General features: G+C 49.8%; 1 protein-coding gene across 1 annotated transcript; it reads left to right on the forward strand.

The window, feature by feature from the left end:
* Nucleotides 1–4,199: 4,199 nt before the first annotated feature.
* On the forward strand, nucleotides 4,200–16,923 carry PTPN6 (protein tyrosine phosphatase non-receptor type 6). Its single transcript, XM_080914020.1, has 16 exons — nucleotides 4,200–4,327; nucleotides 4,414–4,536; nucleotides 4,867–5,061; nucleotides 9,170–9,359; nucleotides 9,480–9,596; nucleotides 9,692–9,805; nucleotides 9,922–10,018; nucleotides 10,319–10,398; nucleotides 10,593–10,742; nucleotides 12,373–12,504; nucleotides 12,624–12,778; nucleotides 15,646–15,713; nucleotides 15,805–15,956; nucleotides 16,052–16,143; nucleotides 16,488–16,630; nucleotides 16,805–16,923. The coding sequence occupies exons 1-15, from the start codon at nucleotides 4,320–4,322 to the stop codon at nucleotides 16,600–16,602; spliced, it is 1,788 nt and encodes a 595-aa protein (XP_080770146.1). The 5' UTR covers nucleotides 4,200–4,319; the 3' UTR covers nucleotides 16,603–16,630; nucleotides 16,805–16,923.
* The last annotated feature ends 677 nt before the right edge of the window (nucleotides 16,924–17,600 follow it).

Consider the following 17,600-nt stretch of genomic DNA (forward strand, 5'->3'; position numbering starts at 1 on the left):
CTCTTCCTCCGGTGTACACCTTGTCCCCGCCAGCCTGTGGGTCCTACAGCAGGCCTGACAAGGCATCTCCCAGTATAGAACCTTCCTTGGTTCTTCAACCTGGACTTGTAAGACCTCTGCTTCAGGGGGTCCAGCCCCTTGTATACTTTGGTTCAGCTGTCTTGATCTGCTCACACTGAGCAACCCAAGTGCATGCCACCTCTGTCCTGGTCCATCTGCCTGTGGAGTGTGACCTGTATCTTCCATCTCCACCTCCCAGCATGCTTTGCTGTGCCAGGCATCCCCTTAAAGCCTGCTGGTGCAGTGCCGTGGCAGACAGATCTCTGGCCCTAGACAGCTTTGGTTTTTTGTCACCTTCCCACCCACTCAACCTTGTGACTGTGGGCAAGTCACTGAACAAGTCTTAAGTTTTCACTTTTGTTTCTAAAGTTGGGCTAGCAACAAGAAAACAGTGTTGTCGTAAAAATTAACAATGATACGGTTGTCTCAGCTGGGAATAGTGGTACTGGACAACACAAGAGAGGCTGAGGTAGGAGGATCTTGAGTGTGAAGCTAGCCTGGGTCACATACAGCAAGACCCCGTCTAAATAAATAATATATAAGCAAAGATTAGGGTTATTGCCTCGATGGCATAAAACCCAAGTTGGCCGGGCAATGGTGTCACACACCTGTAATTCCAGAACATAGGAGGCAGACACAGGCAGATCTCTAAGTCTGAGGCTAGCCTGATCTACAGAATGAGTTCCAAGACAGCTGAGGCTACATAGAGAAAGAAAACAGTCATCCGGAGCAACCGGAAGATACCTAACTATATAAATGTATTTGCATGTAACTTTCACCTGTACTGCTTCGTATTTTGCCATCTCTGAGCACCAAATCCAATGTAAATGCTATGAAAATCATCATATTGTACTGTTGAGGGAACTGTGGCGACAGAAAAGGGTCTGTGCCTGTCCAGTAAAAGCATACTTTCGGACGATAGCTGACTGAACCTGCAGATGCGAAACCAGAAGACAGACTCCACGGTAAAATGTGCTGATGACATGAAGCTATACCACTTAGCAGTTATGTAGGTGAGAAGGACCTCCCAAGGGCAGGCGTGTACCGCCACACTTGGCCTTCTGTCCCAGGCTTCAGCCTTCTGAATTCTGCAGTTATAGGCATAAGCCACCACACACGGGTCGCTCTACTAGCCTTTTAGGTCTGAATTTAGGAAACTGTGTGAAGTTCGTTTATCAGGTGGAAATCAGAGAGGACTAATAGCCATATAATGGTTGCATTTTGTCCTCGGCAAGCACCAGGGGAACTCTCTTCCCTACATCACCATTGATCACCCCGTGTTCTTTTATCCCTTGCTTCCCAAAGGAATCTCTTTCTCTTCTAGACACCAGGCGTTTATGTTTAGGACTGTCAGCCTCTGAGTCTGCTTAAAACAAAGACAAAATCACAACATCATAGGTAAAAGCTCAAATGGGGTAGTAATATATATTGTCCTGATGCTCTGCCAGTCCCAGAGGACAGGCTGGGTGTTCCGTCTTACTGGAGCATCTCATTTTCTGGCTTGACATCCTTGAGATACACATCAAGCGTCAGGAGTATCATCAGATGCCTTGTGAGCTCCTTCCCACCAACCGGCGTAAGTGTGGAATGGGAGTCTCAGTACTAGTGTAGTCAGTATGGTGCTAAGCAGTATGGAACTTCCTGTGTGCCTGATGTGTTGACGATCTGCCCCAGCAAGGGATGGATATGGGTGGACACAGATGGTGGGGTGTTATGTCATTGGCAGAGAGTAAGGGGCAGATCGGAGTCATACTTACTTGCAATCATGTCTGTTTAAGTGGAGTGGTGAGTCTTTTGCTAGACACGTCTCTGGATCAGACTCTGAAGGTTGGGATGGCGGTAAACCAGGATGCTGGTGGCTCTCCCTTGCCAGAACCAGCTTTGTATTCAGTCTTCCTGACTCTTGGGATGAGCTGAGTCTATGGGAGTTCCAGATCTTTCTGAGTGTAATACTCGAGTGAGCGTGCATATATTCAGGGGTATTAGCACAAGAAGAAAGCCTAAAAGGAGGGTAGGGGGGAGGGAAGAAGGAAGGCTAAGTGATAGTTGATGTTTTCAAGAATGACAGAGTACTTGTCATAGACTGTTATATTAAACAAAACAAAATTCCCCAGGGTTTTGCTACGTAGCCCTGGCTGGCTTGGAACTCTATGAAGCCCAGTCTGGCTTCAGGCTTGTTCTTATCCTCTTGCCTCTGACTTCGATGTGCTGGGATTACAGATGTGAGCCACTGCACCCAGCAAGATTCTTGGGGGTGATGCCAGGGCTTCCTTTATGCTAAGCAAGTACTTTACTTGGAGCCACACTCTAGCCTTGTTTGGTTTTCATGGTCTCTTATTATTCCTATATTTTGAAATATGGCATCTATAGTGTAAATAAAAATTAAGCATTCAACTATACACTTGCTTAAGAAATTACTGGGTTTGGTGCAGAGAGAGAATCCAGGGCCTTATGTTACCACTGAGCTACATTCACCCCAGGCAACATAGAGTGTTTAAGAAGTGTCAGGGAGACAGATGTGGTGGCAATGTCTCTACCTCCAGCTACCGGAAAGGTAGAGGCAAGAAGATTGCACATCCAAGGCTACAGAGTGAGTTGCAGATTAGCCTGGGCAATTTTGTGAGAGACCCTTTCTCAAGTAAAAAGAGAACTATCCAGGGGTGTGGCTCTGTGGTTGAGCATTTGCCTTGCAAGTCTGGGGTCCTAGGTTCAATCCCCAGAACTGCAGCAATGTGGAAGGAATCAAATGAATCAGGAAATGAAGTAGGATAGAACCTGCACATCAAGGATGCTCATCCTGCATGTTTAAGAGATCAAGAGTATGGGTTGGTTTTTATTTTGTGAAACATCGTCTCACTATATCGCACTGAATGTCCTGGAACTCACTATATAGACTAGGTTAGCCTCAAACTCACAGAGAGCTGCCTGCCTCTGCTTCCCAAGTGCTGGGATTAAAGGCATGTGTTGTCATGCCCAGCTAGGCCTGGTGTTCTAATTTCAGTATTACAAAAAAAAAAAAAAAAAAAAAAAAAATACCAAAACTAACCAATCAAAGCACCTCAAACAAAAACCCCTAAAGGAGGTAAGCCACTGTGTCCCAGCTTCGTTCTCCAGCAGCCTGTGTTCTTCCCTAAAGACACCAATAGGAATGTCTTGAATCTTCTGTTGGGCAGCTTGTTTTCCTTCTGGTCTTGGCTTGGTAGTGTTTGTATTTTTTCCCTGTATTTATACTAGGGATTAAAAACACAGGGCAACATTAGGCTGAGGGCTCCTAAAGGTTACCATCCCTGTGAACATCTGCCATTGTTGGGACCTTAGCCACAAACCCTAACCTCTAGGAGATACCTTCCCACCCCATCCGTTCCTGCTCATAGTCAGGATATAGGAAAGAGGTCTATAGACAGTCCCTACAGGTAGAGAAGGCTCGTGATCATGATCACAGTGGGGCACGAGGTTGCTTTGTGGGGCCCCTCAGCTGTGATAGCATCCCCCTTTGGACAGGGAGTCTATTGACTGCTGTTCTTTGGGTCCTGAGGGAGGGCTGGCAAGCAGAATTCAAAAATCATTGGCTTTGAAACTTTTTAGGTCTGAATCTTGCAACTCACTAAGAGTAAGTCCTGGGGCAATTCCTCAAACTTTTCAGCCTCAGTTTCCTTGTCTGTAAAGTGGGGATAAAGATAGAGCCTGTGTAATGAGGCTATAGGTGACCTATAACTCATGGGTGGTATATAAATGACATTGTAGCAATGAGTCTGGCATGCTGCGACACTCCATTAAATGAGTGTCACCGCGAACCATCAGTGTTATGACTGTGCCTAAGGATTCTGAGTTGAAGCAGCTGCTGGAAGAGGAAGGGTTGACCTGGTAATGTGGATATCCACTGTGTGTGACTCTTGACCTGGAGAGACTGAGGGACACACATGTGTGTCCTTCCCTCTTGAGTCATGAATAGTTAGTGCCATGCTCCTGTGCCTCTGGTGGCACACTGTGGGAAGTGGGCCCTCCCCCACCCTGCCACACTTTGGCTCCTCTTCCCTCGCTCTGAAAAGAGAAGTGCAAGTGAGTTCCCCTAAGGGGTCGGCCGCGCCCCTTCCTGTCTCCGCCCTGCTGGCTGCCCCAGGCCAGTAGAGTGGTAGCCCGGGAGATAGCAGGACTTCAGGTTGGCTTTGGAGGTCTGGGCTCTGAGAGCCTTGCCTCAGGCTCAGCTCTAGAGTTTTTACGTGCCTTCCCGTACAGACTGTTCCAGCAAGAGCCGCAGGATGGTGAGGTAAGGGCCTGGGACCCATGGAAGAGAGGAAACAAGGGTGGCCAGGAGCCCAGGGGATATTCCCTCAAGGCCCTGTGCACTTTTAGGTGGTTTCACCGGGACCTCAGTGGACCTGATGCCGAGACCCTTCTCAAGGGCCGGGGAGTCCCTGGGAGCTTCCTGGCTCGGCCCAGTCGCAAGAACCAGGGCGACTTCTCCCTCTCAGTCAGGTGGGTGACTCTCCCTGCACCTTGACAGTTCATTATGTGGGTCCTGACTCTCCCTGCACCTTGACAGTTCATTATGTGGGTCCTGACTCTCCCTGCACCTTGACAGTTCATTGTGTGGGTCCTGAGCATTCTTGGGTTTCCTGGGTTGCATTGGTTGCCTCCTCATATTGCATCTTTTCCCCCATGTCCCCGCCTGTAGCCCTAGCTTGTGCCCATGGTTGTCTATGTCCACTCCATGCCTGTGTGCTCTTGCGTTGAGACCTCTGTCCCCCCCAAGCCCACCCTGCTGCTGCTCATGTACCTGGGCACTCCCTACCTGGTGCCTTGCAGGGTGGATGACCAGGTGACCCATATCCGGATCCAGAACTCAGGGGACTTCTATGACCTGTATGGAGGGGAGAAGTTTGCGACGTTGACAGAGCTGGTGGAGTATTACACTCAGCAGCAGGGCATCCTGCAGGACCGAGACGGCACCATCATCCACCTCAAGTACCCACTGAACTGTTCGGACCCCACCAGCGAGAGGTGAGGGGGTACTGCAGGCTGGTCCTGTCCTTTGAGATAAGTGTGACAGGGTGAACACTCAGACCAGGTGTCCCTCTGCTCACAGACGGTTCCTCATCCCTGGTCTTCCACACCTGCTCTCTTGGTGCTGAGCCTTTTTCCTCTGCAGCCTGATGACTCCCATATCTAACCAATCCCCTGTCTCCTGAGGAAGCAAGAGAAGGGTTCCCCTTGCCTTCCTGCAGGGTTCCTGCTGCCTAGCAACCTCATCCTGAGAGTAACAGAGAGGCCACTCCTTGTCGCCGGTGTTTCTCATCAGGTCGGCCCTGTTACTAGAAAGCTTTTCCTTCTGTGGAACTCTGGTGCCTTTTTCCAGCTCCACACAGTCTGGGGCTCTAGGTCCCTGTCTTAATAAGGTCTTGGAGGTCCACTGGTATTGGGATACTCGGGGACTTATCTCAGCAACACACTGAGGTGGTGCCGGACAGGGCTTGGTGCATCGGGACATCTCCCACCCCATCTCCCACCCATGCTGCAAAGATGCGGCCCCCATAGCTGGGCTGGCTGTTCTTCTTCTTCTTCTTCTTCTTCTTCTTCTTCTTCTTTTAAAAAGATTTATTTATTATATATAAGTACACTGTTGCTGTCTTCAGACACACCAGAAGAGGGCATCAGATCTCATTACAGATGGTTGTGAGCCACCATGTGGTTACTGGGATTTGAACTCAGGACCTCTGGAAGAGCAGTCGGTGCTCTTAACCTCTGAGCCAACTCTCCATCCCTGGGCTGGCTGTTCTTGTTCTTCTCAGAGCGTAGTTGAGAGGAAGGGCCTGGAGCTAAACGTCCCTCATTACACAGGGTCTCATCTTAGCGGTGTAGTTCGGTGGCTGAATGACAGCTCCTATTAAAGAGTAGTAGAATAGCCTAGGGTTTTCTTATGGACCCCGGGGGCCATGCCTACTTATTCCTGTCCCGTGTTTGTATATTGATGGTTAAAATGATTCCAAACGGAACCCCACATCCTCACTCCTCTGCTGGGGCGTGAACCCAGGGCCTTGTCCGTGTAGAGCATGTGCTTTGCTGCCGAGCTGCTTTCCTTGCAGTTTTTAGGTCTGTTTTTGAGAACCGTGCCTCCAAACTTAGCTCAATAGTTTTGTTCACAAGTTACTGATTGAAACTTAGGACTGGAGGTCTACGGGCTGTGGCTCGGTTGGTGACTGGTTACCTGCCATGCATTAAACACTGGGTTTGATTCCCTGTAATGCAAAAACCTGGTGTGGATGACGCATGCCTGTAAGCCCGGGGGGGGGGGTGGGCGGAAGACCAGAGAAGGTCAAGTTCATTCTCAGTTACATAGCAAGTTTGAGGCCAGATTGGGCCACATGAGACTCAAACTAAAACAAGTAAGTGGTGGTGGCACCACATGCCCATCACCCCAGCCCTCGAAAGGGGCAGGGAAGGTGGATGTCTGTAAGTTCAAGGCTAGCCTGGTCTACCAAGTAAGTTCCAGCGCAGTCAGGGGTCTACAGAGTAACCTTAACTTGAAAAACCAAAACCCCAAAACAACAACAAAAAAATCCAACCCAAACAAACACACACACACACACACACACACACACACACAAAACCCCAAACAAACAAATAAGCAAACCACCACCACCTCCAAAGATATAGAGCATGAAAGACTGGGGTAAAAGCCCTGGGCCTCACCCCTTGCCAACCAACACAAAGAAGCTGAGGACACTTCCTTGAAGGTTTTCCTCTTCTGCTGGTGAATGGGAAGGGAGAACACGTCCCATGTTGTCTCTTCTCCCCTCTTCTACCTGCGACATTCAGGGTGATTTGGCCTCTCAGATTCTCTTTTAGCTCCTTGTTTTCTCTTTGCTGATGTCCCAAGCTAGGATGTGCCCTGCTAGAGGAGATAGACCATGGAGGTACAGCTGAAAGGTGGCTGGTGTGTTCCTTGTGATAGGGAAGAAGATGGGAGCTAAACGGGTGTTAGGAGAACAGGCCAGGGCAGTGGGGAGACATGGGACACACCGTGGATGATACACCCTGAGGGGGCTGCGGAGGACTCTGAGAAACAATTTGGGCACCAGCTGGGAAGCTTAGTCTTATCCTTAACCTTAGTATGGGGAAGCCATGACCCAACACTCTGGTCCTTACCCCTCCTCTTCTAGGAAATTTGCATTTGTCCTCTCAGTAGTGAACTCTTTGCCTGTGGTCTGTTCACATTTGCATGGAGACTTCCTCATCCTGTCCCTGAGGGAAGGAGCTGAGACCCCTCACTTGGCTAGGGGTCTCTGGCCTGTCCCTGGAGTGAGCTAGGATGGCCCAGGAGCCCTGGGTTGGGATAGGAGCCTCTGAAGGGCCTTGAGCCATGGTGTCCTCTGGACAGAGTTGAGAAGGACCAAGAGGACTGAGCCCCACTCCACCCCCGCCCCATCCTTGCGGTTGGAAAATGCTGCTCCCCCCACCCCCCCCCCCAGCTGAGGAAACCTCACAACCTCACTTCTCACTCTCTCCCCAGAAGGAGTTTTGTGTTTTTTCCATCACGTGGTTTCCTGTGAGGCTAGGCATTGTGGGGCTACAGTTTCCTCCTGGGAAGAGGGTGCTTCACGGAAAGGCCTTTACTTCTGCTTTCTGCCTTGTAGCCCCTTGGAGCTCCGTGGTGCCCCTCTGAACCCCTGCCACCCTTGGAACCCTGAAACTACTCTCTCCTCAGTGAAATATTTGTGGCTCCGCCTCCCCCAAATGCATTTTTCATCATTTCTTCTGGACTTCTGTCTCCTTTGGCACCCACTGTCTCCTGTGCTTTGGGTCCATCTATGTGTTTTTTTTTTTTTTTTTTTTTTTTTGTCCTTCATTTTGACTCAGAGTCTGTTTCATGGGGATGTTCATCTTGTCCCTCCAACTATTCTGGATACTGCCTTACTGTTTCTCATGAACAGTCAAGAGAGGCTTTATTTAGGTTTTGGCTAGAGCCCTTTCTTCCTTCCTTCCTTTTTTCCTTCCTTCTTCCTTTCCTTCCCTCCTTCCTTCTGTTTTTCCTTTCTGTTTATCTTGGTCCTGGGGTTAGAACCCAGGGTTTTACATGTCCTGCTGTGCACTAGCTTCAGTCTTTATGGTTAGAACTCTGTGGATGTTTGTCTCTAATGCTCTAGGACCTAGGGCCAGTATGCAGGTGCTTAGCCTCGTTTTTCCTTCTTGTAGGAAAAAAAAAAGGCCATCTCTAGGCTTGTGCTTTGTTTCTTTGTTGAAAAGAATTTGTTATATTTTCTCCTGTGCTATAGCACACATGTAGAGAGACCAGAGGACAACTTGCCAGAGCTGTTCTCCCTCCTGTGTGTGGGGCCTGGGGGTTGAATTTAGGTGGTGAGCTTGGCAGCAAACATCTTTACCCTCTGAGCCATCTCACAGGAGCTGTTTTCTGTCTGTCTGTCTGCCTGCCTGCCTTTCCTTCTTTCCTCCATCCCTTCCTTTCCTTTTTGGAGACAGAAATTAAGCTTGTTTTGGAGACAGCCTGTAGCTTAGGCTGGCTTGGAATTCACTATGTAGACCAGGCTAGCCTCAAACTTACAGTGATCCCCTTGCTTCTGCTGATCCTGGGCTGTAATTACAGGTATATATCACCAGGCCTGGATGTTTTTTTTTTTTTTTTGTTTGTTTTTTGTTGTTGTTATTGTTGTTCTTTGTTTTTAGAGATAGGGTCTCACTGTGTAGCTCAGGCTAGCCTGAAACTTAACATGTAGAGCAGGCTGGCCTCATTGACACAGTTCTGCCCAGCCTACTGGATGCTAGGATTATAAAAGTGAGCCATCGTTCTCAGCTATTTATTTATTAATTTATCTAGTTTTTAGAAGAAGGTGAGCCTTAAAGGTATGTTTGTGTAGATTGTGCTGGCCTTAAATTTACTATTATCCTCCTGTCTCCTGAGGAGCTAGAATTCTAGCTCCAAACTGGGATTATAACACAAAGTTTGGCTTTTCCCTCTCAGCATTTTCGGAGTTAGTAACGGATCTGCATGTAGTGGTGGATTTGAAAGCTTGAAACTCAAGCCTGGCAGGTAGCAGGTCTCTGTGCTTTACTCTGGGGCCTGGTGACCATCTTTGCAATGTACTTTCTCCAGGTGGTACCATGGCCACATGTCTGGAGGGCAGGCAGAGTCTCTGCTGCAGGCCAAGGGCGAGCCCTGGACATTTCTTGTGCGTGAGAGTCTCAGCCAGCCTGGTGATTTTGTGCTTTCTGTGCTCAATGACCAGCCCAAGGCTGGCCCGGGTTCCCCGCTCAGGGTCACTCACATCAAGGTTATGTGTGAGGTGAGTCAGCCGGGCTGTGGGGAAGGCCTCATGCCAGAGCATCAGTGGGTTGGATTTAAGACTGGGAGTGCCAGGAGGGGGGCTCAGCCCTGAGGGGTAACCCTACTTGGTGTCCTTCAGGGTGGACGCTATACTGTGGGTGGCTCAGAGACATTTGACAGCCTCACAGACCTGGTGGAGCACTTCAAGAAGACAGGGATTGAGGAGGCCTCAGGTGCTTTTGTCTACCTACGGCAGGTGAGAGGACAACCCGCTTGCCCCTTCCCCTGGGCCATTGGAGACATGGCTCTCTGAGGTCTCAGCCACTGACTTCTTGCCCTCCCTCACCCCAGCCTTACTATGCCACTCGGGTAAACGCAGCAGACATTGAGAACCGGGTCTTAGAACTGAACAAGAAGCAGGAGTCAGAGGACACAGCCAAGGCCGGCTTCTGGGAGGAGTTTGAGGTGTGCGCTGGGATATCCCAAGGCTGGGATAGATTGCCCTCTTTTACATGCCGTTGACAGGGCTCCACACCTGCGGATGCACCCCAAGGCAGGGACTCAGTTCTCTCACATTTCAGAGTCTGCAAAAGCAGGAGGTAAAGAACTTGCACCAGCGTCTGGAAGGGCAGCGGCCGGAGAACAAGAGCAAGAACCGCTACAAAAACATTCTTCCCTGTGAGCACCAGCAGCCCTGCCTCTCACCACCTCCCATCGACTCTTACGGGGGCTCCCTCCCCACTGTCCAACAGAGCTCTCTTCCCCAGGGAAGCCTCTTCACTTCCTAAGTGCCTCCCCATAACTACCAGGCAGTAATTCCCTCCCTGCCACGCCTTGCTCACAAAGCCCCTACTCCCATCCTAGACACTCGTGTCCCTATCTGTGAGTCTGTGGCCCTAGAGGCAGGAACAGCTGTTGGCTTGGGAAGGGTCCTGCCCCAGGGAGTGGCCCAAGCTGTTCATTCTCTATCCATGCCAGTTGACCACAGTCGAGTGATCCTGCAGGGACGTGACAGTAACATCCCAGGGTCTGACTACATCAATGCCAACTATGTTAAGGTGACCTGGGTGACCTATGTGGGAACAGCTGTTGGTCTCTGAGAGCTCCCTGTGTCTTGGGGGGGGGAGGTCTATGGGTATAGATGCCTCTGGGGTTGGATGTGATATCTTGTATGGGGTTGAGGGTAGGAGGAGCAGACACACCCAGTGCCCAGAGATTCACAGTCCTCCATTGGATTTCTTTGTGCTTGTAGAACCAGCTGCTAGGCCCAGATGAGAACTCTAAGACCTACATTGCCAGCCAGGGCTGTCTGGACGCCACAGTCAATGACTTCTGGCAGATGGCTTGGCAGGAGAACACTCGTGTCATCGTCATGACTACCAGAGAGGTGGAGAAAGGCCGGGTAGGGCAAAGCACCACCTTCCGGACCCCTACATTTTCCTCCTCAGTCCTTGTTCACTACCATACACCAGCAAGATCAGGGGCTTGTGAGACAGCTCCGAGAGTTAGCTGTGTTTGCCAGCTAGCCTGGCATCATGAGTGCAATCCTTGGGACCCACATGGTAGAAGGAGAGAACTAATTTCTGCAAGTTTTCCTCTGACTGTCACGTGCATGCCATAGCACATATGTGCCCATACCTCTACGGTCACACAGAAATCAATCTAAGTTTATGGATATATACAACACACACACATATACACACAACACACACACATATACACATACATACACATATACATACACACACAATTAAATGTAATTTTTTTAAAGGGTAAGACCAGATGCCAGTATGGACTAGGACCTCAGTGACAAAGGCCCAGTGCATGTTGGGAAACTAAGGCCTGAGACAGTCTCCACTATACACTGACTCCTAGACACCCAGCCCTCCTGAGGGCCATATGTTCAATTGTGCTGATGTGGTTCAGTGGCAGAGCACTTGCCCAGTATGAGCCCTGGGTTTCATCCTCCGCCCCTTTCTTCAATGTGTCCCAGGGCAAACATTCTTCATATATCATCCCCATCCCCCATCCTCTCTGCCTCTTACTTGAATTTGAACCACAGCTTGGTTAGTACAGCTTCAGTGATCACTGAATGGACTATGAGGTAAGATGGTTGATCAGATCCTATCAGCCAGTGGTTAGCCTGAGGCCAGATCCCAAGTCTGATTCTGAGCTGGCTCATCCATTCTTTTAAGAAGCATGCACAGGGCAGGAGTGGGGAGAGGGCTCAGTGGTTAAGTATTTGCCATGAAAGCATGAGACTGAGAGTTTGGATCCTCAGAAACCCTTGTACATTCTGGGTGGGCAGAGGGCATGTACCTACAGTTCCAGCTTTGGAAAGAGGATACAGAGGACTCCTAGAGCATATTGGCTTGCAAGATTTGGTGAGCTCTGGGTTTGATTGAGGCAAACTGTCTCAGTGGATATGGTGGAAGAATGACTGAGGATGATTCCCAATGTCCTCCTTATGCCTCCACATGCACACCATCCCCCATGTATGTATACACACATGCACACCATCCCCCATGTATGTATGTATACACACATGCACACCATCCCCCATGTATGTGTCTATACACACATGTACACCATCCCCCATGTATGTATGTATACACACATGCACACCATCCCCCATGTATGTATACACACATACACACCATCCCCCATGTATGTATACACACATGCACACCATCCCCCATGTATGTATACACACATGCACACCATCCCCCATGTATGTGTCTATACACACATGTACACCATCCCCCATGTATGTATGTATACACACATGCACACCATCCCCCATGTATGTATACACACATACACACCATCCCCCATGTATGTATACACACATGCACACCATCCCCCATGTATGTATACACACATGCACACCATCCCCCATGTATGTATCTATACACACATGTACACCATTCCCCCTCAATGTATGTATATATATATATATATTCAAAACCAGTGTTCAGGTCTATGTCTTGGGGCCTGCCTCTGTGCTTTATCCTTTCCTTCTTCCTTTTCAGAACAAATGTGTCCCATACTGGCCTGAGGTGGGCACTCAGCGCGTGTATGGGCTCTACTCTGTGACCAACTGTAGAGAGCATGACACAGCAGAGTACAAACTTCGAACATTACAGGTCTCCCCACTGGACAATGTGAGTGTCCCCATGCCTCGCACATTCAGGAGCCGTTACTTGATTTATTTTCTAGTCTGTGGAGGGCGGAGAGGACAAGGAAGCAAGCAGAAAGCACTGTCTCTTTTTTCATGGCCTAGGGGGACCTGGTTCGGGAGATATGGCACTACCAGTACCTGAGCTGGCCTGACCACGGGGTTCCCAGTGAGCCTGGGGGTGTCCTTAGCTTCCTGGACCAGATAAACCAGCGACAGGAAAGTTTGCCTCATGCAGGGCCCATCATTGTGCATTGCAGGTGAGTTAGTGTAAAAACAAACAAACAAACAAACAAACACCCCAAAACCAGCAGCTGGGGGCTACAGAGACAGCTAAGAGGTTAGGAGCTCTGAGCCGCTCTTCCAGAGGACCTGGTTTGATTCCCAGCACCTACAAAGTGACTCATACCCTTCTGTTACTTTAGTCCTAGGGAATCCAACACAAGGGTCTACAAAGGTGCTATATGCACATGGCGTACAAACACACATTCAGGCAAAACACCCGCACATGTACAAGTAAACTATCGGACAGGAGAACAGTGCTGAGTCAGCGCTGCTGGCAGCAACCTGGATGGGGACTCACCCAAAGCCTTCCCTGACCACAGCTTCTGGGCTCCCTCAAGGCTCCAGACCTGTGGGTGGGCCTGGCTTGAAGCAGCCTAGGCCTTCTACTTCCTGTTGCAAAATACGGATACAGAGACCTGCCCTGCAGCTGGCCTGGTCATTGGCTGTTAATAGTGGAGCCTGGGCTGTTACAGCGGGGTACAGACTTGCTGCCTTGATTTCTTTCTCAGCCAGCTTCGCAACTTCCATCTGGGGTCGGTGTGGGCCTAGCACCTCCCCTGTTGCCATTTATGGCTCTGTGGCTAGGTGAGCGGTGGTTAGCTGAGAGATTAGTGTGGGGAGAGGTCCTAAAATGATGTGGCCTTGCTTTGGTTGGTATAGGACAACAAGTAAGGGGTCTCTGATAGAGGCCACTTGCTTATTACCAGTAGTGTGACCCTTGGGCAAGTTACTTCTCTGACCCTTGGGTTTCTCTGCTTACTGCTCATTGCTGGGTACAGTGGCATAAGCTTATATAGTCCCAGCATTTGAGTGGTTGAAACAGGGGGATCATGAGTTCACAAGTAAAAATTTGTCTGCTTTTTTTTTTCTTTTTTTTTTTTTTGCCTGTCCTCCTTGTCCCCACCCAGACAGGGTTTCTCTGTGTAGCCCTGGCTGTCCTGGAACTCTGCTTTGTAGACCAGGCTGGCCTTGTCACAGAGATCCGCCTCCCTAGTGCTGGGATTAAAGAGCTTGCGTGTTTGTTTCTCTCTGTGTGTGTGTTTCTCTCTCTGTGTGTGCATGTGTGTTTCTCTTTGTGTATGTGTGTGTATCTGTGTGTTTCTCTGTGTATGTGTGTACGTGTGTGTGTGTGTGTTTCTGTGTGTGCGTGTGCGCCATTAATGGCTCCTTATGTCTGACAAGGGGAAACAGGAACTAGTTTAGCCTTTTTCCTATTCTGTCCTTGTAAACTAGGCCTGTGGGCGCTTCAGACTCCTCCTCCCCACTGATGACTGACCTGCATCTGGGCTGGAAGTACCCCTCCCATACCGTCTTGGGGGTCAAACTTTGCCCTCTGCCATCTTGAGGGCAGCTCATCCTCAAGAACCTGTCTGCCACCCCTCCCTACTCATGTACTTCTTGAAATCCCCACAGCCTTTATTTAGAAATCACAGGAAGGAAGTGGTACGGGGTGTTATTTTTGACAATCTGGGTTTGAAATTAGACAGCTCAGCTTATGGCACCAGTCACGTTGACCAAGCTGTAGGTAGGTCTGGGGTCTGCACTATCTGTTAGCTCAAGGGTGGTGGCTGACGTAAAGAGAGACATGTGACTGCACTTTCTCCACCGCGTGTGTCCTGGGCCAGCCCTTACCTTTCTGCCATGTCGAAAAAAGAGAAATAAAGTTCCACAGAGAGAAAGGTTAAATGTCACCTCTTCTCTTTGTCTCTGTCTGTCTGTCTCTTTCTGTGTGTGGGGATGGCACCACAGGGCCTTAAGCATGCTAAACACATCTTTTACCACTGAGCCATGCCCTAAGCCAAATGTGACTATGTGTGTGTGTAAGCCAGAAGTCCAAGTGTTCCTCTATGACTTTTATTTTATTTATGTGTGTGTATATGTGTGTGTTTGTTATTTGTGTCTCTATGTATCTCAATGGCCTGGAACTTGCTAGGTAGACAAGGGTAGCCCTGAATTCACAGAGTTCACTGAGTCTGCCTCCTGAGCACTGGGGTTACAGAGTGCACCAGGCTTTCCACCTTAGTTTTTGAGAGAGGGTTTCTCATTGAACTTGGAGCTAATCACTTCAGCTAGGTTGGCTGGCCAGTAGCTACCTCCTATCATTCCCCTGGTGATGTGGCTCTATGACCACTCTGTCTGGCTTTCTTTTTTTTCCATGCTTGCTTGCACAATAGTCATGAATAACTTTTTTTTTTTTTTTTTTTTTTTGTTTTTTTGTTTTTTTCAGACAGGGTTTCTCTTGTAGCCCTGGCTGTCCTGGAACTCACTCTGTAGAACAGGCCGGCCTTGAACTCACAGAGATCTGCCTGCCTCTGCCTCCCAAATGCTGGGATTAAAGGGGTACAGCACCACCAAAAGAGTTACCAGTTACTCACATGTAACTCTTGAAGGCAGGAATGGGGGAAGGGAAGCCCAGGTACCTGAGGAACAGGCAAGACAGTGGCTGGTTGTGGATCTTGTTTCTCCAAGAGACAAGGATAACCATCATCTGGGAGGAATGAGTAGTGAAGGAAGAAATGGGAACAAATGTTTGGAAGGAGGGAAAAGGTATCTGTACCTCAAAACAGGCCCTGGCTTATATATCCAGTGACTGGGACAGAAGTGTGGGTACAGAGCTAGGCATACCCCTCCTTCAGTGCCCTAGTGACCTATAACCCCTGTGGCTGGAGCATTATGTGAAGACACATAGAGATACATAACACACAGACACACACACACACACACACACACACACACACACACACACACACACACACACCTTGCCTAGTGCTGGGGTGGACTCCAAGAGTCACCATTTCCTGGGGAGAGCCAGGCCTCTGATAGTGGTACCTTGTCTCTGCAGCGCTGGCATTGGCCGCACAGGCACCATCATCGTCATTGATATGCTCATGGAAAGCATCTCCACCAAGGGTGAGCAGTCCTGGGAGTGCATGTGGGTGTGAGAGAGGGGCAAGCAGTCCCTTGGCCATTACCCTGAAGTTCCTCTGCTGCCCTTGTCCAGGCCTAGACTGTGACATTGACATCCAGAAGACCATCCAGATGGTCCGGGCACAGCGCTCCGGCATGGTGCAGACGGAGGCTCAGTACAAGTTTATTTATGTAGCGATTGCCCAGTTCATTGAAACTACCAAGAAGAAACTGGAGATCATACAAGTGTGTTCAGAGTGGGGCTGGTGGGTGGCAGGGGAGAGTGGGCATCACCTAGTCCTGCTGGTACCACCATACTTCCACCACACCTTTGCCCACAGTCCCAGAAGGGCCAGGAATCAGAATATGGGAATATCACCTACCCTCCCGCTGTGAGGAGTGCCCACGCCAAAGCCTTCCGAACCTCCTCCAAGTGAGTGGTCCTGCTTGTCCTCCCAGAATCTATCCCCTCCTGCCGGGCCTTAACTGTCCTTGGAGTGGACTAGTGTGGAGGATGGAGAAATCCTGGTTCGAGGTGAAGTTTCTTCTATTACTTCTGTTCTTAAATTTCTCCTGAAGGGCCCATTATTACCATGTGTGGGCCCGTGCTATGGACTCCTGTGTGAGATGCAGTCTCTGTCCCTGGGAGATGTGGATCTAGTGTACCGATGAGCAGGTTCTCTTGCTTTCCTGGCTTTGCATAGAGTCTGGAGGGGCAGCTGGTGCTGGGTCACCCTACACAGTCTCCAGATGCCTCCTCTCCCCTCCCAACCCCAGACACAAGGAGGAGGTGTACGAAAACGTGCACAGCAAGAATAAGAAGGAAGAGAAAGTAAAGAAGCAGCGGTCGGCAGACAAGGAGAAGAACAAAGGTTCTCTCAAGAGGAAGTGAGCTGGGCATTCATCTGCAGGTGGCCATGGTGCGGCCCCTTCTCTATGGCCTTTCTCTTCCTCCCCCCCATTCCCCCAACTTCAGTTTAGGCATACATGGGACGGTCACAATTTCACCGCCCCCGCCAGGGTGTCCTTGGATCTTCTATCCCCTTTCCGGGCCCCAGACAACCTTTGATCCACGCCCTCTCTTTTATTTGCAGCATCAGCCTTAATCCCTGCAGAGGCCTCCGATGGACAGACCGAGACCTGTGACCTGCACCAGACCCTAGACCCACCCCCATCTTGTTGTAATTTAAGTGACTGTGGTCCTCTGAACCTGTATATAGCTCAGCAAGTCCCCAGGGAGACCGGACCCTTCTGTTCTTGTAAATAAAGCCCCTGGACCACTGTGCGTTGCCTCCAACTCTGTGCCCCATGGACTCTGGGCAGGATGGGCTAGGATGTCATGTGTGGCTGTATAAGCTCAGCTTTTGGGGTCAGATAGATCTGGTACTGGATATGGCTTCGCATGGCTAGATGCCCATAGCAGCCCCTAGGGCTTAGATTTCTCTGTGTGTCTCATTCATACTGAGGTGCTCCAGCCTGCAGAAGGTGATCTGGACTCATCCGGCTTCCCTGGCTGGGAAGTGAGGATCACAGAGAGTGCAGATAACTGTGCCCCTGTGCAGGCCACTGGCAACAGGCCTGGGCACTAGTTAAGAGAATATAGGATTCTAGGCACTTTATTTTGTGTTACTGGGGAAAAACTCAGGGCCTCCCACATGAGGTATCAAACAGCTCTCTCAGTGAGCTACAACCCCCGGGCTCTCGGTGTGGACATTTCACAGCGGAGAAAACCGAAAACTAACTTGATCAAGGTTACAGGATGACTGGCCTTCGGCGTCCAGGTCCTCAGTACTTGGCAGATTCAGCAGGGTCCACCTCAGGAGGATTCATTGCACAACTAGGTGATGATTGTTAGATCCAATCAGGCAGATTTTTAGGAGGGACTGATCT

The sequence above is a fragment of the Micromys minutus genome (genome assembly GCF_963924665.1).
Source record: "Micromys minutus genome assembly, chromosome: 3".
In the NCBI taxonomy this organism is placed as follows: Eukaryota; Metazoa; Chordata; class Mammalia; order Rodentia; family Muridae; genus Micromys; species Micromys minutus.